We start from the raw sequence: 22,398 nt of genomic DNA on the forward strand, positions 1-22,398 counted from the left end.
ATAACTCTCCAGCTAAGGGTATCTGTTTTACAAAGCTATGTAAGGATTTATATGATTTTTTTTTTTTTCATTTTACAGATAACAAAGGAAACGTTCAAACAGTTCATTTCCAGGACAAGGGGAAGGCGAGCTGTGAAACGCAGACGCTGGGCGCGCGTTCACACCGTCCCGCCTTCTCCACCCAGACGGCTCCGAGCCGCGGCCCCGCCGCCGCCTCCCGCGAGGCCGCTCCGCGCTCCCGCCGCGCGCAGCCCCGACCAGCCGCTCTCCCGACGAAGCGCGGAGGCGGTGAAGACGTCCCAAACACGGATCCGCGCGAGAAGGCCGGGCCGGGGGCTCCAGGCACACACTCCCCCCCTCCCCCCAGCACCGGGGCTTCATTCCCAGGTGGGATAATTCTCCGGAGTGGAAAATCGCCCGCAGCTAACCCCGCCCCGAGAGGCTTTTCCCGCAGCGCGGACGCGCGGCGCCGCCGCCGCCCGCCGCGCCGCCAGGGGGCGCTGCCGCCGCCGCCGCCGCTCCGCCCCGCCCCGCCCCGCCCCGCCCCGCCGCGCGGAAGGCGGAAGTGGCGTCGGGCGGCGACGGCGGGACTGGCGGTGAGTGCGGGCTGGGCCCGGGCTGCGCCGCGCCGCTGGGGAGGAGAGGGGAGGGCGGCCGGGCCGGGCCGGGCCGGGCCGGGCCGGCGGGAGCTGCCCCGCAACCGAAACGGCGCGCGGGGGGCGGGAGCCGCGCGGCGCCGCCCCGAAGCAGCCCGCGGCCCGCTCGGTTCTGGGTAGGTGGCGCCGAGCCCCTCGGGCTTGCGGCGGAGATGGCGGGGCGGGCGGCCCCTGCGGCCGAGCAGAGGCTTCTCCGCGGCCTCGGAAGCTCCGGCGCGGCGGAGCTGCCCAGGAGCTGCGCGGACGCGGTGGTGTGCGCGCTGCTGCCGAGAGGACGGTCAGGAAAGGAGCGAGCTGCGGCTTGCAGCGAGAGAGGGGCAGGAAAGGGAGCGGCGAGGGCGGCAGAGTGACCCCTGCCCTGGGGTCGGCTCGTGTAGCGCAGTCCCCAGTGCGCGCTGGCCGGCGCCGCTCGCTGCGTGACACCTACGAACAAGCAGCGCTGCCTTTGCGCAGTGGGAGAGGCCCACAGAGCTCGCTCCCCTGCTGTGGTGGGGAGAAGAGAGCCCCAAGTGCGTGCTTATCGCGGCACTCGGGTAACTTTCATGGCAGGCATCGCACTTCCCATGTTTCCTTTTGCAGCAGCTGCAGATCCGTAGAGCTCAGTCAAGTGCCATTGAAGGCAAACAGCTAAAGCAATGTAACTATTTTAAAATGTGCTACTACCTTTAAAAAGGAAAACACACATGTTAAATAGTTGTGCTGCTAGAGCTTCACAATTAAAAAGTCAGAAGATGAACATGCTTTTTCTTCATGTGTTGAACTTCCATGAATATAGTATGTCAAGAAAAATAACTTTCTGTAGCTATTGTGTGCTGCTCAGATAAGCAAATGTTTTTAAAAAAAATCAGGGCTGTGATCATACAAGATGCTAAGTGTCATACATGTCAAAGAGAAAATAAAAGTAAGTATAAGGTAAACAGAAAAGGAGAAATAACTCAGTTTTGGCCTGTGTGCTTAGTTCACTATTTATTTTCCCAGGATGTCAGATTATTTTACTAATGCCAGGTACAAGCTGACTACTTGTTGAGACATGTAGTAATTAATTCCAGTCAAGAGATTGTGCCTTGCTTTACTGAAATGACATTTGTCCATTGCCATACTGCTTTTCTGAAGGTGAAGCAGAGCCACCAAGGTTTTTATCAAGTTCCAGCTTTGACTCTTGTCCCGCAATGCATGTGTGCTCAAACTGGATTGTATGTCTAGTCCTGCTGAAATCAGTACATCTAGTTTGAGTCACCCTGTGTCTGAGGAAGGCTCCCTGCTTCTGTTTGAACTGCTTTCTCTCCTAATGATTGCTTTGTCCCCATTATGGCAGCATCTTAAATTCTCAGCAGATCTATTGAGGCGTGTGGAAAGGCACAATGTGCCTAAGTGTTCCCGGTTTGCTACACAGGCCCACTGTGCAAAAGTCTCTGCCAAAGTAAAGAGGAGAGGATTGTTCTTCTCACTAATAGCACTTCCCTTGTATTTGCTGACTGAACAGTTTTTAATGAAATGTCTCTAGAAGTTTAATTGAAAAAAGGATTTGGGCTTTCCTTTTTTTCTTTTTTTTTAGCAAGGAAAAATTCATGGAATATTTTTGTGTTAAATAGAATATATAGCACTTTTAGTGCTCAATACAGTTAAAGTCCTTTTGAAATACTTAAGGAGAACTTAAAAGGGATATATGTAACTGGGAATATACCACCATCTAGTCTCTTAAGTAAAGCTTAAGCGCATAAATGTGTATGTGATAAGACTGACAATATGCTCTCCAAGCAAATGGCGAATTCTTATTTAAAGTCTTTGAGGTCACATGTAAAACTAGTAATTGTAGTGGTTAGCCAAAAGACATGGAAGTCTTAACAGTTACTGCGTTAAAAAAAGTTGATAGCTCAACAAAATGTTTGAAACATGCTTGTAGACATTTACAAGAAAACAATTTGTTGTTTTGCAATTATCAATTCTGCTTGAATCTCCTATTGCATTTACTTGTCTAACCTTTTGATAGCATTGAAATGAAAATATTTTATGCATATTAATTAACGTGAACTTGCGTCACTTTATAGGTTCTCCCCAGATGGGGCCAAGCTGATGATAGTTATGTAGCTTGTGCAGATACCGCTGGGCATGGTGCTTATCAGATGTCAATAGAGTATTGGCTAATATGCTTGGGAATAAGCATTGCAAGAGTGCTTCATAAATAAATCATCCAAAGTCACTACACTGGTCTGTCAGTCTCATGACCCAGAAATCTGTGTGTGCAAAGCTGTTCTTAATGAGGCAGGAGAAGGAAAAAGAAAAATGTTGCCAGTTCCGTTACTGTGGTGTTGAAGACACTGCCCCCTGCTGGCTCTGAGCAGCCAGGCTGAGAGCAGTTTAATTAGGAACTTAAATAAGGACAGGGACTTGGAGTAGTCTTCTGTATTAATTTTCTTATTTATATGGCTACTCAGTATGAATTTCATTAGAAAGAGATAATGTGGAAATCAACTGTATTTAATATTACCCATTGTTATTCAAAAAGTTCTGTTTTACAGCAGCTAATGTACTCTGTATGGTGTTCCCTCACCCTTGCCAAGTGCATAAAAATATCACTTTGTATTTCAGTGTAAACAGAATAAATTGTGTACTCCTAGCCCTTTCCTTTTATTCTAATTAAAGTCTAACTCCCCAGGCAGTCAGAAGGTATCTTCTGGAACCAGTGATAAGTTTTCGATTTAGAAAAATTATGGATTAATACTGTAACTCCTAGGTGGAGCATGAAAATCTGTAAAAGTTTCATTTAAACTTTGTTATACCATGAGACTTTACAAGCCAGAGTGTGGACTTGCACTGCACACAGTAATTTAAAATACAGATTTTTTTTTTCTTAGTGAGATTCTGGTTTGATTTTTTTTTTGTGTGTGTGTGTGTGTCTGTGAATCACGAGGTACATTTTTCTTGCAAGAGTTTGCTGTTCTGGCCTGATTAACCTAATCACTTTGTAATGCAACACAATAAATAGCACCATAGCACAGGCTACTTGCTGAAGAAATGTTTTATTTTGATTTGATCTTAAAAGTTGGAGGAGGAGCATGGAAGCTCCTTATAGTCTTAACTGTGTCCTGTCTGGTTTTTGAATCCTTAGAGATGGAGTGTTCCAGGTTTCTGCAGAATTTATGATAATCAAACAAATACTGACTGTTGCCATTTGGCCTGGAAAGCACCTTCCTTTCTGCTGTCACACAATACAAAGCTACTGCTTTGGGAAGAGGCACCAGCGTTTGGGGGCCCCGGGACTTGGGGAGAGGAATGTAAGCACCGTACTTGCAAACTCAAACTCTCTGTTTGCCTCCTCAACCACTCCTAACTCAAGGAAAGGGCATTTCAGGTGCATTAGCAAACTTAATTTTCAGATGTGCTCTGTCTGCAAAGCTTTACAGTAAAAAAGGGAAAAATCACCATGTAATGCTCCAGTTTAATTTCAGGGTTTTTTGAAGTGAAGGCTCTTTGGTTTGATGTTGTCCAGACATAAAAGGTCATAGAACAGGCTACTGAAGTGCTTAATGTATCACACCACCCATGTCAAAGAAATGGATAAATTCTAAAGCCTCTGCCATGGCAAGATGTTATAAATTAATATTTGTGTATAGATATAGTTGTGTTTAACTAGACCAGCTTTGTTCAGCACAGACTAAGAGGAATAACTATTATCAGTAGGAAGAAAAACTGATGTGGTTTTCAGGGGATATTTGTTAAGTTTTACTTTACTGATAATCTGTAATCAAAAAGAAAGTGCAGCGAGTTGACATGAAATTTGGGATATACAAAACCAAGCAGGTTTTATTCTTAAATTGACCCTCCTCTAGCCTGAAAATATTTTAAATTCCCCAGGAGGAGAACATGTAAAACTGCTACAGTAGGCTCACAGATTGCCTGCTCTGCCTGTGTCTGTTTCCCTTGAGTCAAGTGGAAGGCCTGTCATCTACATTAAAATTACACTCTTCAGTAGTTAGTTTTGCTGTATCTCTGCTCTGTACGTGAAGATTGAATCTGTGCTTCTGCACTTGGAGAAAAAAAAATAAATGCAACAAGAAACAGAAAATTCCTACTAAAATAATTACAACTTGTGAGTGAATTGTTTTAAGCTATGGTGGAGTAATCAGGCTTTGGTTATTAGTCTGAGCAACAGCATTGTGGATTTTGATTTGGAAACGTGTGCCTTGCCCCACACTGATAAATATGTTTGGGGAGAGGAGAATTTCCCTCATAGATAAGGTGAAATAGAGCTGAGTAGCAGGAGGAATCCTATTATCAATTCCATTTAAAATGTGAGCAGAATTCAAAATTCGTCTCTTAATCATCTTGCTTAAATTGCATCTTTGTCCCTGCATTTCCCTATCTATAAAGAGGAGACTGATGCTCACACTCATTTTTGTGAATCCATTGCTTATATACAGACAAAAAGCTCCACATTAGAGTGTAGTACATCACTGAATAAGGGGATTTTTGCATGAGAGTGGGATGCTGACTGGTTGCACTGACTCATTCATTAAAATGAGTCTGGTATGAGTTTTGTTTCCATAAACTGAATATACATAGCTGCTCCTGTCTGTAGGAACAGTGTAAATGGGAAAAGAGAACACCACTTGCACAGCACTTAAATCTACAAGAGTGTTTAGCTATTAAGAGTATACTGAGTCAGATCCTGTTTTCTTCCTTATAAGAATGGTATTTCAGATAGGATATTTTTTTTTCCAGAAGGAGTCCAAGGGGAGAGACTTGCAATCAGTGCACTTTGCAATTAACATAACAGCTGAATTTGGGGAAAGTTATGATATTTTCCTCCTTGCTACTTCCTGAATTCCTTTGTGCTAATGAGATATGTATTTCTCTTTCTTAGTCTCACTAAGTACCCCCTTGTGGCATAGAATAATGTGCATTTTTCAGGCCTGGATTGACCTGTGGATTCTGGTATCCTGCATACCAGCATTCTTACTCCGTTGGCCCCAATTGAGTTCCTGTGATTTTTTTCATGAAATATAGCTTGTGGATTGATCATTGTCTGCAGCTGCTGTCGGCTAAAAATTATGTTAGTTTAATCATGGAAACAGTTTTTTCTCCAGAGAAAGAAGACCTACCTATGGCAATCTCAAAAATCTTTTCTTTCACAGAGCATCTTTCTAAATATTTCTCTCTCTTGATTCTTCTGTTTCCGTTCTAAGTAATTTTCAGGGCTGCTCAGGTCCATGGGACTAAGTTCATAGTTCTTGGGTTGTGATTCAAGCAGCTGCTGAGAAGTTATTTGATGTTTAGTTTGTATTGCTGTTGTACTTAGGAGCCTTGACTATAAAGCCTACTATGCTAGATAACGTGTAGGGATAATATATGGGTGACAGAGAAAAAGAACAGAAGTAACTTTACACCTTGGATAAAGTTCTGGACGGCTCTGCTCTAGAATTATTTCTGTATAAAGTAAGCATTGCTGACTGCTTCAATACAACCCCAAATTATCAGACTGTGGGTTGTGACTCTGTATCTCAATGGTATTTGTTAGGAACACAGCACTTCCGCAAGCCATTTCTCATGGCTTTGCCTACCTCTACAAAATGCAAAGTTACATATTTACACCATACAATAAAAGTTCTGTAATGATTCTAGCTCTTAAGTGACCTAAATGTAGTAACTTCGCCTGTTTTTTGTTTGATAGATCTACATTTTTTCCTGGTTAACTAGAAAGAAAAAACAACTCAAACATGCTTGGGTGGTATTGCTATAATTAAAGTTATTTAGCCTGAAGGTGGTCTAAAGCGCATTTCTGTAGTTATGCATATGTTCAAAGTATATTTCCAGTAAGTACTAGTCGAGGCTTTGCGTGATCAGCATTTCTGTTGTTTTAATCTTTGGGGTATCTTACAATGAATAGCCAGATAAAACAACCTACAAATCATCCTTCTATTTGTGAATATTTTCTTAAAATGATTTATTATGTTAGAGTTCTGATAAAGGAAGAAGAAAGTCACTTCCCTGAGGCTGTGATCACCTTAACCCTTCCTCCTTCAGCTCTACGCCCCCTCCCTGCCCACCTTCCTGTAAGTTGCAGGTAGTAATGTTGCAGGACAGCAACTCTTACAGATCAGTTCTTGATTAATCATATTTTCCCACTGTCTGTGCAAAAGATCAAATTTGAGCTTGATGGGCAGCTAGTTTTGTGTGCCTGACTGTGTAACCCTCAGTCGTCTCACAGTGCCCTCAGTCCTGGCGCTTTGCCTCCAGATAGCCTCTGTGTTTCGGGGTAGTGTCATTTGTAGAAAACTGACTGCAGGAGGCTCAACTAAGAAAATGTTTATGAAAATGACAAAATTGTTGTTTAAATTTTTCTCTACAGTTCCCTCATTCTGTGTAGAACCATTAGTTTTGGGACACCAGCACTTACTCATTTCACAGGTATGGGTTCAATCTGCTTTGTAAGCAATTTTTTAAAAACTAGCCTTGCTATGCCATTCACTCCTGTTCAGGGAAACGTGACCTCTGTGTTCTGTTCTTGTAGACATGGCCCCTATCCACCCTCCAAACTATACTGAAAGAAAGACAGGAGAGCAAGAAAGTCATCTGCATACTATTAATTTGGAGATAGTTTTTTGAGCTGTAGAAATATTACCTTTCTCTCTGACTCAGTTCGAAGTCCTGTTGACAGTTTTAAAATGTTGTCAGCATTGCTATATATTTGAATTGTATTTACAGCACAGCATCTACTTGTTTTGGCTATCTGGAGTGGTGTTTTATTTGGGGGCTTGCGCCTACACCAGTTTTATCAAATAACTTGAAACCTGTACCACAAATCCCTCTATACAAAAAATGTTAAATAACATTTATTCGTTGCAAGGAAAATATGAATTGAGCTATTTTCATTCAATAAAACTTGTCTTTGTACAATGTTTTTCATGCAAATATCTTTGAATGCTGTAGAAGTAAATAATACTGAAAGGGAAAAGAGACATTTTGAGTAAACATAGCCAGGAAAGAGAATATTCCTTAATTTATTGAAATTAGGTAGTCAGGTGAAGGAGATCACAGAAAGGTATGTATGTTTGTGTTTGAACTTGGCTGACACGATGCAGTGCTCTTTCTTATGTATCATAAGATACATAAAAAGATATATAACAGAGGAACCGGGGCAAAACAAAACCATTGATCCTAAGTAGAACCATATCTGCAGCACATGCTATGTTCCAGTGTTTCTAGTCAGAAGTAGAAATGACTTGTTCTTCATTGGAAAGCAAGATCTTAGAATATTTGAAATTAATGCATCTTTTTGTCATCTTGCAGAGCATTTCTGAGTGATACTTGATTAGCTACTATGAGCCTGCTACACAGTGGTAACAGTTGTGGAGCCCGAGACTTGGAAAGTGGCTGCTGTGCAGCCATGGCCAGTGCCTGCAGTGTTGGAGTGAAAGAAGATAGTGTAAGTGTCAGCAGTGGGACTGGAAACCCTCCAAGCTCTTTCTCAGAGGAAACTCAAGGATATGATGTGGAGTTTGATCCGCCCTTGGAAAGCAAATATGAATGTCCAATCTGTTTGATGGCTCTTCGGGAAGCAGTGCAGACACCATGTGGACACCGCTTTTGCAAAGGCTGCATTGTCAAATCAATAAGGTAAAGAAAAACTTGCAGAAATTGCTTTTAAGAAGAAATTCACTTGCCAAAGAAAGACAGTTTAAAGGCAGTGTAAACTGAACAGAACTTCTTAAGGTGCACATCAGTGAATTGTGATGCTGCTCCTTCAATTTATAATTCATTAAATATGCTGTCTAATAAGCACCATGTATAGTCAAAACATCATGAGTTTTAATAAAACAGTAATATCTGTCATTTTGCCAGACTTACTTTGGCCAAGTGTCTACCTGAAAATAAGTATGTTAGTGTTCTTTCTTAAAAACTTGTTTAAGAGTAAATAAGTTGTTTTATCTAAGGGATTACAAGCAAATTCATAAAAGAATCCTTTTGGGACAGCACACTGTGGAATCTTACTATGAAGGACCCAAAAAGCAAGTTCTTGACACAGTGGAGGTTGCAAGAGCATTGGTTATTTTGCCATTTATACAAACTCACCCAGGTTATGAGTATAAAATTTTGACTGAGCAAATCTTAAATTAAAAAAATTAATCTGGTAGCCAAATCCTCCAGATGAATTCCACCTTAACCCAGGTTTATAAAAGCTGGCCTTTCTTTATGATTGCTGCTTTTGGTAACCACAGACAGCAAGGTTTCTTGGTGCAGATGCAGCAATTCCTGCTTTCTGTTCTCCCCTAGTAATCACGTACTTGCTTGCTGGGCTGAAGGAAAGAAAGTAGCTTTACTTAAAAGCTACTTAGGTGGCAGGCAGGGGAGTGGGAATGAGTTTTGGAAGACAAGAAGAGGCTGAGCTGGTGAAAATGAGTGGTTGAAAGAGTTTGAAAGAAGGTTCAGTAGCAGATAGAATGTGCTCCCCACAAACCTGGAATACAGTAGTCATCGTCTCACTAGTGTCAGGAAGAAATAGAACACATTGACAGCTTATATATTATGCTGTAAGACTCTTCTCCTCAGCATAAGCCAGATTTTGTCTTACCAGTTTCTCCCTTAGCTCAAATGTCGCATTCTTTGGTATGAACCTAAAGTTTGAATTCTGTGCAAGGCCATCATAATGAAATTAAGAGTTTTTTGTTTGTTTGTTTGTTTTCAAATACTCCTACTGTGCTATATTTATAAGATCATTGCAGTTCTTAGAGCTCTGAAGCTGCATACTTAAATCAGCAAATGCCAAAATTAGTTAATTTTCATCTTTATTTTTCATACTTTTGTGCATAATATCATGAAATTATTTTCAGCACTGCCTTTATAGCATTGTTTTCCCCAGGCACTTTTTTTTTAGCATGCAGAATGGATAGTGCTTTCTTGATCGGTTTTCCATTCCATTTGTCTGTAGTTGTTTTCAACTTCCATTTACCCTTAGTTCAGAATCTGTTCACATAAATTAATTGCCTGCTGGCAAATGTTGTCTCTGAATATAGTATTTTGTGGTTTTGTGGGTTTCTTTGTAGCTTCTGTCATTGTTGTATCTGACGCTGATAATGTTTCTTCATGGCATCCCATTTAGATCAAGAAGGAAAGCGTTAGAGCTGAGTACAGAAAGATGAACTTAATTTTACATTCCTACTTAGGATAGCAAAAAAGCAGATTGTTTTCCTCTCTAGAAAATGCAAAACTTGATTGCATTTGTTTGCAAGCGCAGTTCTTGTTGACATTAAATTAATCAACGTTTTTGAGAAAAGGGTGCAAGTTGGTTATCCAGAAAATGTAGGACATTTTATCTGTGAAAAGTGACTGTCCCATGGATCTGCTAAGGAAGCTGAGACATGCTCAGGACTCCACTAACCGTATCATGAAATCACCCTTCCCCCACCCCCCCATTCACGACATTACTACTTCTGCAAGAAATAGTCAGGCCTTGCCCAATTGCATTGCAAGTCAGCTTGGTGCACAAAATAAGATGAAAGGAACACTAAACCTGTCAGCCAAGACTGTGTGTATCCTATTGCCTAGGCACAAGCAGCTTAAACTAAGGCTTCCCTTTCTAGCTGTTGTTTTGTATGTTCCAACCTAAATTCTTTCAAGAGCTTATTAGACAGAATATTATGCGCTTGTAAGCATAGAAGTAGGTTTTGTACTGATGAAGGCCATTAACTTTAGAAGACCCTAATTACTGTCTCTGAGCTTGCAGTATTTCTTGGCAATAGTGATTTTTATCTGTTTCTCTAACTTAGGAATTTGTGGCAGAAAGAAAAAGTAAGAAATCTTTAAACTCATGTTCCCATAAGAGCATGATATCTGTAAATTCTAAAAGTAAATTAGTCAGTGCTTTACTATGTTGAGTTTTAGAAATGTCTAGTTACCAGACACTTCAAAGACGACCAAATTCCTAGATTTAAAAGGAGGTGGAGAGAATAACTAAACTTAAGGTTACCAACAAAGGTAACCTTATGTCCCCTTTCATAACCTTAGTGTCTAAAGTGAGAATGTTTTCTAATACTGCTTCTGATGATGAGCTGAAAAATTATGCTCATGAGTTAGAATTTACCACAGTACTTAGTGAGGAACCACAGTAAGTTTGTGCTGCTAACGTAACATATCTCATAAGTAGAAAAGCTTCCTTCTTAAACCTCAGGCATGGGAAATGGTTGATCTTCCGCTTTAAATTACCAGAGCATTTGCAAGTCTGCAACAGTGTTAATAACCAGAAGCTTTTACTTGAATTAGCCTTTTCCTCTTTCTACTTCACTTTTTCTATGGATATTGTTAACTACTTCAGTGAATACTGAACCAGGTGGCAAGTTTTTTTTTTTTTTTTTTTTTTTTTTCCCCCATCTTGAAGACTATAAATCATCACTGTAATATTTCAGATGTTTAATTAGTATTTTGCCTCATCCCCCACTGAAATCAGTCTTTGGAGTGCAGTTTGAGTGAGTGCTTGTTGAAAGTAGAGCAGGGTGCTTAAAGTGCCAGACTCCTCTGAATGGAAGGGCTGAATTGGATGCTTAATTGGGATCCATGGGTTGGGCTGTTAATTTGGGGTATATAGTGTCTATAGTACAATATTGACATATGTCATTGAGAAGCTTGTGCAGAAATAAAATGAGAATGGAGAATGGTTTTTGCATTGTTAAGTAGTATTTGTTTATTAAGGGTTTGTCACAGCCTTTGTTTGATCAAGAAGAAAATTGCTTGTTTTTCTTCCTCATTTTCTCACTGTCTGCTCTGAATGAACACCAAGATTGAAAAATTTAAATGGTAACAGACTGGACAAGTAATTGTTGACTAATTGTTCAGCCTTCTTGTGGCTTGGGCACACAGTTGTATTGGCTGTAATTGTCCAAACTGAAGGAAGTTGTGCCTGCAACTAGGAAGTATTTTTTTAAATGTTTTTAATTGCCAAAAAAGCTTTTTTAAGCTTTTATCTTGTCACATGCAGGGCATGATTAGTCCAGATGGACTTGATCACAGTAAGTGATTGCTTCTTAGAAAGCCTTGGCATCTTTTTAAGTAAAGCTTTCTGTAAAACTCAACCAGTCACAGTAGCAAAGATGCTTGCCTACCTAAGTAACTGCAAGTAATAGTTTACATGCATTTCTATCTGCAAAATATTTTGTTGGAAATTTAGAAGAACTAAGTTCAGATGCAATAGCTAACTAAATTTCTGTCTAGTCTTTCTTCTCTTGTGTCTTACATCAACGTTAACCTAGAGCATGTAGCAGGGCTCACAAAGTGTCAGACCCTTCGTTATCAGATGAGCAGAGTTATGAGCTGAGGAGGGACAGCCAAGAGAGCCTTGGGTGTGAGCAGTTCATCAGACAACCTGCATGACTGCGGTTAAGGTGTATGCCTACTGTTTTGTTTCTAGGTTAAACTGCTCAGCTGCTAAAAACATGGAACAGACTTTTTCAAAGAGGATTATTCTGGCTTTACTTTCCATATCTATAATTTAATTGCCAGTGGAATTACTTGAGTATTCTTTGTATTTCAGAGTAAGTTATCGTTGTTTCACAGGTGCCATTGAGGATGACACAGCTAACCCTGTTGAATAATTCCAGCATAGAAAAGCCTTCACTGAGGAATAACAATATGCAATATAAATTAGAACTGAAGTGCATAAACTCAATTCTGTGATGAGGAAATTTATAGCATCTTCTTTGTGGTTAGATCTAAGCAGCCTTAAACATTCTTGTTTTAACCCCAGACTGCTAGTCATTTAAATTAGGGATCTAGTTATCTTTATTTAAAATTAATCTATTGTTGGCTGTTATTAAATGTAGTTAACTTCTGCATGTAGAAGTAAGGCTGCTGTCTTCTTATCAAGAGGCATACTGAACTATTCTTAAACTTTTCTGAGTAGGATATTTGTAACCAAATTATACTTGTAACAACTGCTTTCCTGAAGTTTGCCTGAGACTTGGGGGAAGGTTTCTGGGTTGTAGCAAAGATCAGCATGCTGCTGAGGGAGCTACAAGATGAAATGGTGTGCTAGCATTTTCTTTTTTCCATTTGTTTAGGAGAGTGACTCTCAGGTTTGTGGTAAACTAGCTCTTAAGAGCAAAGCCTTGGAAAGGAAGTTCATTGTCTCTTTCTAAAGTCTAACATTTCCCCCCACTTCCTCTCTCAGCATTGCTAATAAAGTATTTGCTGAGCAATTATTTCCTTATCCAACAGAGAACACAAATTCCCTCCTGTCCTCCGCAGCCCACTAGGTTCTGCTTCCCTCCACCATTGCAAGCAGAAACAATGATCTGGCCTTTGATCTTTGCACCACAAGTGCTCTCTGAGTTTTTTCCACCCCATATATTTTTCCATATTATTGCTATTTTCCACTTAGTACTGTAGCTCAGAAACTTTGATCCCTTATGCACCTTAACTATATGATTTAGTTGTGTATGTTGACTTACTGCTTTCAGAAATGAGCTAATATGTGATGATATTTTTTAAGAAAAATTTGGGGAGGGTCCCTTTTTGCTTCCATTTCTGATGATTATCGTGTTTTTGTGCAGGCCAACAGAACTCGACAAAGCGCCACACGCTGTTACTTCCTTTGTGTGAGCTGCATGCACCTATGCTTCACCATCAGATTCCAGACTTTCACCAGTTAGCATTGAACATCCAGTCTGTTTGCTGTTAAGATGGCATCAGATACTGTACCTGATCCCATATCCAGTGCCATTTCATAGTTTTAATGTCACCTTCTTAGTCATTCTTACTGTGCAGAAATACACAGATTGGAGTGGGAACCAATTGATCCAATAGTTTTAAAACAGAGACAGGGAAATCGGTTTTATAGAAAGTTCTGTCAAATAGATTAAATTAATCTGGAAAAGAGAAGACTTCTCTGCCTTCTCTCTCAGGTATGAATGGCTTGGCTGTTGTAAAAAAATGAAATATATGTAAAGTGCAAAAGAAAGGAGAGAAGGTCCAAGAATCTTTAAAGGGCTGTTTCTCTGATGTCTGAGCTGTGTAAAGTATTTACTGAAAAGGGACCCTAAGTTCTCAGCTTTTCTCTATCATCCTCCATTTTATTTCTGGAGTATCCAGCAGGACATTTGTCCAATTAGAAATTACTAAATTAGAACAGTACTGCGATCACAGTAGTACTGCCTCAAGTGAAACGTGAGTATTAGCAATTTCTCTGATTTATTTTGAATAATTTCTGATAGTTGCTGCATACATGCCATTATTTTCAAATATTATCTTCATGTGTTACAAATTGACCATGAATGTCTTGATTGTATGAAATCATTTTAAATTATGGGCAAAGAAAAATTGGATTCTCTTTCTCCTTGTCTCCATCTTTTTGTTTTCTGCGTTGTAGAGATGCTGGTCATAAATGTCCAGTAGACAATGAAATTCTGCTTGAAAATCAACTTTTTCCTGACAACTTCGCTAAACGAGAAATCCTTTCATTAACGGTGAGGTGTCCCAACAAGGGCTGCTGTATGAAGATGGAGTTGAGGCATTTAGAGGTGAGAATTAGTTTTGAAAAATATGGAACCATGTTTTCTTAGGCAAAGTAAAAATCCAAGTAACTTAGTATAGGTAGTCATACCTGATACCTGTTTATCTGATTCAATATATGGTCCTTTCAAGCCTACAACTGTTTGTTTTTTAAGACTAGTGTAACCTGTAGTTAGGTCATTCTCAAGTGAACATCATAGTGCATGAAAAATTATATTAATACAGCTTAGTCTTTCAGGTCATTCTTGTTTGCCTTTCATCAACTTTATCTGTACTGCACACAAGTTCCGTAAAGTCAGTTTAATAGTCCCTCAAAGCAGTCAGATATATTAGATGAAATAATTACTTGTTTTGGAAAATAATACATTGTTATAATGGTAATCATACAATGGAATTTACCTGAGAGCATTGTTAAAGCTCTGAATAAGGTCCTCATCTTAGTAGTGGGGCAGTTCCAGGCCATTAGTTAGTAAAGTCACCATAAAGATTGCTTGCAAGAAGGAAAGATTCCAAGTTGTTTAAATTTCTTTTAGACAGCTGAGAGGCTAGTACCTGTCTGTAGTATCAAATCCTTCTTTTGCCCATGTTCAGGACCACCAGCTGCAGTGCGATTTCTCCACTGTGGAGTGCCCACAGTGCCAAGGATCCTTCCAGAAGAACCACCTAAAAGAGCACATGACACAAGAGTGTCCTAGGCGTCAAGTCTGTTGTCCAAACTGTGCTACATCGATGGCTTACGAAGCTAAAGAGGTACTTAAGCAAGTGTGTCATTCATCTCCTTTCATGTGTTTTTGCTTTAAATGCAACATCAGTTAAAAAAAAAAAAAAAAAAAGTTTTTTGTCTAGCAGAACTTTCTGTGCTGCACAAGTGAGAAGCTGTGAGTTCCAGGGTGTTTGGCTAGAACAGGTGAAATCTGGGGAGAGAACTATGAGAGAGAACACATCGCTCTCGGGAACCCTGTGGTGTCCAGAGGCTGTGGTGTAAGAACCATTGATTTTTGGCCTGATCATCAGAGAGGGCAATATCTACTCCCAAAATAACAGGACAATATCCTGCATTTACAGTTTGTTCCACCTCTCTGCAGGTAGAAAGAATGCGTTAAGGAATGCATCTTTTGGGGGGAATCTGCTAACACACAAGACAAGAATCACTTCTGAATTCTCCTAGCTCTATATTTTTACCTGGGTGAGGCTGGGCACAGCCTGTCCCCTTTTTAACTTCCGTTTCTTTATCCATAAATGGATGTGTTTTATCACGAGCATTCTTAAGATTATTGTAAGTATATGGTATCATGTTTGTGAATTCTCAAAGATACCTCATACATTCCAGCAATACCAGGAAAAAAAAATCCTTTAATATATTTCACTTGGCATTGAATGTGAAATTCAGAAATGTGTGGACACCTTTGGAACATAAGACCTTTAGGAAGTAAAATTTCTGCATCTTTATGAATTTCTAGTATTGAGACCAGGACAAAAACAGGAGGTATAGGAAACGTGCTACACAGAATAAGGGATTGTCTTTTTTTTTTTTTTTCTCCACAGTTAAATTCAGCAAAATACAAAATTTGAAATTTAAATAAAAATTGATCATCTCATCAGAGATGATCAGCATTCTTTTAAGTTATCTGGAGGTAATATTATTAATTCTTTATTTTCTTTCTTTTTTTCTGTTTGATGATTAAGCTTCATGACCAAACCTGTCCACTAGCCAATGTCTTTTGCGAATATTGCAATACTGTGCTCATCAGAGAGCAGGTAAGAAACTACCTTTCTCTAGGCCTTATTTGAGTCAGATGTTTTATATCTACCTTGCTTATTTAACCTCAGATTAAACTTGAAGAAACAGTTCATTTACTAGTAAACATACCTCGTTTGCTCTGTTCTTTGTGCATACTCTCATTCGCACACACTCATGCTCTCGTGCTCGCCCTCACTTGGTCTCTCACACGTGCTCACACGCTCTTGTTCACATGTGCTCTCATTCATGCTCTGTTTGGATAGGATAGAAGCCAAGCTAATGACCTGAGTTAGGATAAAGAATGATATGGTGAAATTGGAAAGCTAATCTGAAAAAACAGGATTGAGTTCAGTAAAGACAAAGGCAAAAACAGAGCAATGAGATAATTGGGTCTGGAAAACGCAGTCTTTAAGAGCTATTGAACTAACTTGGGCTTTTGAGGGAAGAGGATAATTACGAGAGACAGCTAGTTTAAAATATATGAAAATAGAGCTACAGACAGGAAGGAAATGAACTGTGATCTAGCTTGAGGATAAGCTAGAAACAAAAGGCTTGTATCACAGCAAGAAAACCTGAATACTTGCTGATCCCTAATGTGAGAACAAAGGCAATGAAGTGTTAAAGCTTATTATTTTCATTAGCTAATCTTTTTGTTCAAAACTTCCATATGTCTTTGAGAAACGATACCAGAATAAACTGATCTGACTTCAGATGCTTATTCAGTGTCCATGCAGCTATTCTTTTAGAATGTTGTAAGAGAATACTCTTGATGCAAAAATTAACTCTAAGTCTGATCTGTTCTAGATGCCAAACCATTATGATAATGATTGTCCTACTGCTCCCGTACCATGTTTTTACAGTGCCTTTGGATGTCCTGAAAAGGTAAGCTTTTTATCAGAATCATTAATTGCAGATTTCTGCATTTTAAAAATGTTTTTCCTATTGTTTTGTCATTTACAAATCAGTATTTGGGCTGATGAGTGGTGGGGTATTTTGTCTGGTTAGGTGGTTTGAGGTTTTTTGTTGTTGTTGTTTTTTAATTCTGAAACACTCCCCCTTGGCCTGATATAGTGCTTTCCAAAAGTCCTTCTCAAATTTTAAAAAAAGTCTCTGTTGATGATTAGTTTGATGTACTAATTTTGGTAATCTGTGAGTATATTCTCAGCTTTCATGCCAATAAAGTAGCTTCTTCTAACATTTCTTGTAAAGTTGTGACCAAATACATTCATTGTTCTTAGAGTTCCATGAAGGAAACTTGAGAATGCTCAATATTTGATGGAATTGTAAAATTATTTTATTTGGATGTTCTTCATTGTGGTTGTTCATTTTCTAAGAGTGAATTTTTTAATTCATCCTTTCCCCTTCAGTTCTCATAAGCCTTTATATTTGGTATTCTGAAGTCACTTCAGCAGTTCAATGAAGGGAATACAATGCTGATTTAGAACACAGAAGAAATACTGAATATAAGTTTATCACTGAAGGAATCTTAACACTTTTTCACCATGCCACTATTCTGAGTTAAAGAGTAATTGTGTGCTGGAATTTGCACTTCTCTTTTCATTTGTCAGTTTGTTTTATTTAGTAATCTTAAATTTGGCACCTTCCACTGGTAAAATGCTACTTCATCACATTGTCTGTCCTTGATTTGCAATGCAATTTCTCTCCCATAATAGAAGTGAGAAACAAACAGTAGTTTAGTTTTCTTTAGAGCCAGTTTTTAAGTTATGATTGAAGATAATGTTTCACATAGTCCTAATACTATATCTCATTAAATTCTAGATGCAGAGGAATGAACTGGCACGACATATGCAAGAGTTCACTCAGGTTCACATGAGAATGATGGCTCAGAGTTTTCAAAGTATCAGTGTTACAGCTACGAATCCTGTACCCTTTATTAATGGCCTACCCTTTGAGCCTACTCTCTTCTCCCAAGGCTCACATGCCCCATACGATTGTAATCCAGAAGTCGAAAACTTCAAAGAAACTATTCAGCAGTTGGAAGGTCGTCTGGTAAGACAAGATCACCAAATCAGAGAACTGATTGCTAAAATGGAGACTCAGAATACTCACATGGCAGAACTCAAACGTACTATCAGAAATTTGGAGGGAAGAATTACTGAAATGGAGGCGCAACAATGTAATGGTATTTATATCTGGAAGATTGAGAACTTCAGTGGACTTCAGAAAGCCCAGGAAGAGGAGCGACCTGTTGTGATGCACAGTCCTGGCTTCTATACTGGAAAACCAGGTTATAAGCTGTGTTTGCGTCTACACATCCAATTACCAAATGCTCAGCGTTGTGCTAACTTTATATCTCTGTTTGTTCACACTATGCAAGGAGAATATGACAGCCATCTGCCTTGGCCTTTCCAAGGCACAATACGACTTTCCATTTTGGATCAATCAGAAGGACCTGAAAGGCAGAATCATGAAGAAGTAATGGAAGCCAAGCCAGAGTTACTAGCCTTCCAGAGACCAACAATTCACCGCAATCCAAAAGGTTTTGGTTATGTGACTTTCATGCACCTGCAAACCTTGAAGCAAAGAACCTTTGTAAAGGATGATACTCTTCTGGTGCGTTGTGAGGTTCTAACACGTCTGGACTTGAATAGTCTCCGCAGAGAAGGATTTCAAGCTCGCAGTACTGATGGGGCTGTTTAACCTGAAAGTCTTAACCAAAGGAATGGAGCCTCTGGTCATGTTCTTCAGCCATGGATTACAAACATATTTCCTGGTTTATGTAGACAGAATGTGTAAAGATCATAAAATTCAGTGTCTGAATCAGTGTCAGTTTGCAAGCTAACGTAGTTGACCTTCACCTGAATAGAACTTGATGTTGCTGGTACACAGTATTTTTTCTCCTCTGGGGTCATGTGTTTAAATATTACTTATCGTCTCTTAATGTAGTAAGCTACTTCTGGAGCAAGCTAACTAAATGAAGTGTTGTTAATAATCAAAGCTTAATTGTCCGCAGAAGAATCCTGCTGACGTACCTGGACATCTCTGCTTGGTGAAACAAAAGTCATATCAGAGAAGACCTATAAACTTTTGTGCCTCCGTGCCTTGGTATAGCTGTACCTATGCTGTAGCAGGGAAATAGCTAAATTAATAATGTTGAGGGTTTAGGGAGGGGCGGTTGTTTTTTTTTTTACAGGACCCAGGGAAGATTTGCCTTGGGGTTGAGATGGTTTCTGTATTGACTCATCAAGAATTTTGAATTGGCTGTGCTTCTCTTGAAATCTTAAATCAGATTAAGGCTTTGCCAACATCACCTAAAGTGAGATATGCTGTGACCCTTCTCTCCTGTGAAGCTAGCTTCAGGAAGTTGCATGTTGATGTAGAGTTGATATTAGAATTTCTGAAAGGTGTGGTAGTGTTGTGGAGAAGGCTAAATGACTCTGAGTTGAGTTTACTGAAGAAACATGTAGGATGGTCTGAAAGCACTCCTGAAAGCATTCTCTTCATTTGAGCAATCTTTTTGTAAGTTTGTATTCCAGGCCAACAGTATCAATCAGTGTTGCTAGAGAGACTGTTTAGCATTAGAATGGGATATTTCTGTGCTGGTAGGACCTCCTTCTAGTGCTAGACATTTTTCAGGTTATGAGTGGATACACAAGCAAAGGTGTGTACTAACTAGATGAAGTGTTCCAGACTCTTCTCCCCCAACCCTGGTTGGTCAAACCTGAATTTGCACCAAAGTTGAACTTGTGACCTAAAATTGCATCTGTTCGAGTGAGTCCATGGTATTCTGGGGACATACAATGGTCTCCTGTTAATTCTCAGTGGACAGCTGGCCATATCAACATCCAGGAGTCATAGGTATTTCTCTGTCACATTAGACAATAGGAGCTGGCCACCCTCAACATTTTGGAGGGGAAGAAAAGCCTTCCAGTTAGTGGGAGGGTAAGAGTGCAGTTCTGTTTGCTCTCCAGAAGAAAATTCTGGCTTCTATACTGACCCATGTACCAAACACTAGATGTGCTATTTAAAGAATTCATGAGCTTCTTAAAATTGCATGTATTACTGTTTTCTATACTGAGTGTATGCTATATAAATTAGCTTTGACCAGTCAAACCTGAGTAGTTCAATTTCACTGGTGCTAACAAAAGTTTTTAATTTATCATGGTGCTGGTAAAGTTCTGGATTTTGCCCTTAAAAAAGGGGGGGGGGGAATTGTTCATTCCACGTCTTAAGTACACGGACAGATACAGAAAAAGAACTAAGCCACACATAAGCATATGTACTCCATTATATATCCAAATAGTGAAACAACATAAAGACTTAAGACACTGCCACTGAAAAGATACTGAAAGCATCCTGGGTATCTAACCCACCTAAGCAATCCAGAAAGGATCATCATGTCGGGAAAGTGCATACTTAATACATAGAAGGCCAATGAAAGAGCACTGTAATATTATTGATTTGGGGGTTTCTCTGCTTACCTGCATGAGGTCAAAAATTCCAGGATGCAACATACCACTTTTTTCATCATATCCAGCTGAATAAAGTTTATTTTGCAGATGGAGCCTATTAATTGAAGAGGGATTATGTTCAATGGAGTATTGCCACTACTGAAACCTGAACTTCCTGGCTAATGGTAAATGCAGACAGTCTCATTGACTTTAGTCATTTTACTTAGACTAATTATATGCACTTAGAGGACAGGTGAGCGTATATTACTCAAAATACAAAAAGATGATGCTTTAGAACTGTCTTTTAAGCTCTCTTTAAGTAGTTTGTTACATGGAATAGCCTCAACCTATTAGCAGAATTGTTTGAGAGTGTTACAGTTAAGCATTCTTAGCAATTAAACCATTCTTAACCAAGGACTTTTAATGTATGTAAACCCAGATCCAATAAATACAGAAGTCAGTTCTTGACACTGTACCTTAGTTCTCCAAACTTTATCAGGCTGATAGTTCTCTCCTTTTTTGTTTTTTTTTTTTTTGTTTTGTTTTTGTTTTTTTGTTTTTTCTGAAGATGTTCAAAGACTACTAATGTTCTCTCTTTTTCAGGAGAAAGGTAAGAAAAAGATTTGTAATTTGAGAGTTTCTTCCTGCCTCAGTTCCTCTCTCAGCCTCAGTGATACTAACAAAAATACTCCTATTCTGTGTTCTAAGAGTTTATAACCAAGATCCACTAAGAGCATTAATCCTTTGGAAGTTTTGCATCATAAACCTGCAAGTACAAGAAGCTGAATGTTTGATTTGAGCTTTATTTTAGTTCTAATGGGATTCTCACTTGGGAGGAAACTCAGTTTGGTGACAGGTTTAGGGGTTTAAGTGAATCAGGTTAATATTGTACAATAGCACAACCCAATGGGAAATAGAAAGCTAGCGCATGTATAATACTGTATTACCCACAGTAATATGAATGCTGTAGTCACTGCTGCTACTTTACCAGTTTTGTATCTTAATATTACCAGGAAAAACTCTGATGCCAAATTACTATAATGCCAGAGTTCTACAGGAAAAACCTTTACAGCTAATTCACTAAATATAAAGTTTTCTGTTTTGATGAATTGTAAATGTTAATGAAAGGCTTATTCATCTTTTTTACTTGACTCTCCTCTTTCTCCTCTGCCTTCCAGACTACTCTGGAAGTGCAGTGCCAGAGCTTTCTCTTACAAATATCATTTCTAGCTAACAGAAGAACTTCTGAGTCTAGATTGTTACCATCTCAGATGTAATCCTACTGTCCTTTAATTGAACTTTAAGACTAGCTTCTGTTTCTGTGTGAAAATTTACTTTCAGTGAAGTAGCCTCTTTTTCCTCCTTTCCTCCAATCTTATCTCTTCTTCTGAGAAATCATTATACTATGGTGTATTGAGCAGAAGGGTATGCAGCCCTAAAGCAAATCTGGAGTAATACGGGGATTGAACCAGTTTCATTTTTTCAGGAATGGAGTGCCTTAGCTCTGTAACTGTAATACTTTGCTGCATTATTGGATCTCAAGGTATTTTAGAAGGTAGCTTAGCTTTATCTTTCAAGTTTTTATTGTCTTGAACATATTTAAAGTCAGACATTCTTAGTGTATGTATTTGCAGAGATGCTATGACACAAGTTTTCCAAGTATAATATATTGCAAATCTGTTTTCTTTTTGCCTCTGAATGTCTTCCCCTGCAGGGCAGGGAAACTTATTTTACTGAAAATGTTGCTATGTCATGTATATACGAAAGATCAGATACATGAGATGTATAGACTTGTGTTTCGGTGGTCTCATGATATGCCTGGTCATGTTTTCTATCAAGGGGTTAAACCTTCTAATGAAATAAAATGGCCTTCCTGTTCTTATTTACAGATATTTTCTCATCAAATATATTGATGGCTGATACAAAAGGTTATTCTGGGGTCACTATTAAAGGTTTGCGTTGGTTGCATTTGAACAGAATGGAAGTGCTCCTGTTCTCTGGGAAGTATCAATAGATTGTTTAATATATTTTATAATTATGCACAGCTGTATTTCTGACAGGATTTTGAAAAATAAACTAATTAAACTGT

At 39.2% G+C, this 22,398-nt stretch overlaps 1 protein-coding gene across 3 annotated transcripts; it reads left to right on the top strand.

Annotated features, from left to right (window-relative positions):
• The first annotated feature begins 552 nt into the window (after positions 1-552).
• Positions 553-22,398, top strand: TRAF6 (TNF receptor associated factor 6). Of its 3 annotated transcripts, XR_009958619.1 has the most exons (8): positions 553-596; positions 7,947-8,273; positions 14,014-14,164; positions 14,748-14,906; positions 15,843-15,914; positions 16,702-16,779; positions 17,677-20,494; positions 22,199-22,398. XR_009958619.1 is itself a non-coding variant. In XM_062577645.1 (7 exons), the coding sequence occupies exons 2-7, from the start codon at positions 7,978-7,980 to the stop codon at positions 18,556-18,558; spliced, it is 1,638 nt and encodes a 545-aa protein (XP_062433629.1). In that variant the 5' UTR covers positions 553-596; positions 7,947-7,977; the 3' UTR covers positions 18,559-22,398. The 3 variants fall into 3 exon arrangements, 2 of the variants coding, with proteins under 2 accessions (XP_062433629.1, XP_062433630.1); XM_062577645.1 differs by having other exon boundaries at positions 17,677-22,398; XM_062577646.1 differs by lacking the exon at positions 553-596 and adding an exon at positions 7,004-7,064 and having other exon boundaries at positions 17,677-22,398.

The sequence above is a fragment of the Rhea pennata genome, chromosome 5 (genome assembly GCF_028389875.1).
Source record: "Rhea pennata isolate bPtePen1 chromosome 5, bPtePen1.pri, whole genome shotgun sequence".
Lineage (NCBI taxonomy): Eukaryota > Metazoa > Chordata > Aves > Rheiformes > Rheidae > Rhea > Rhea pennata.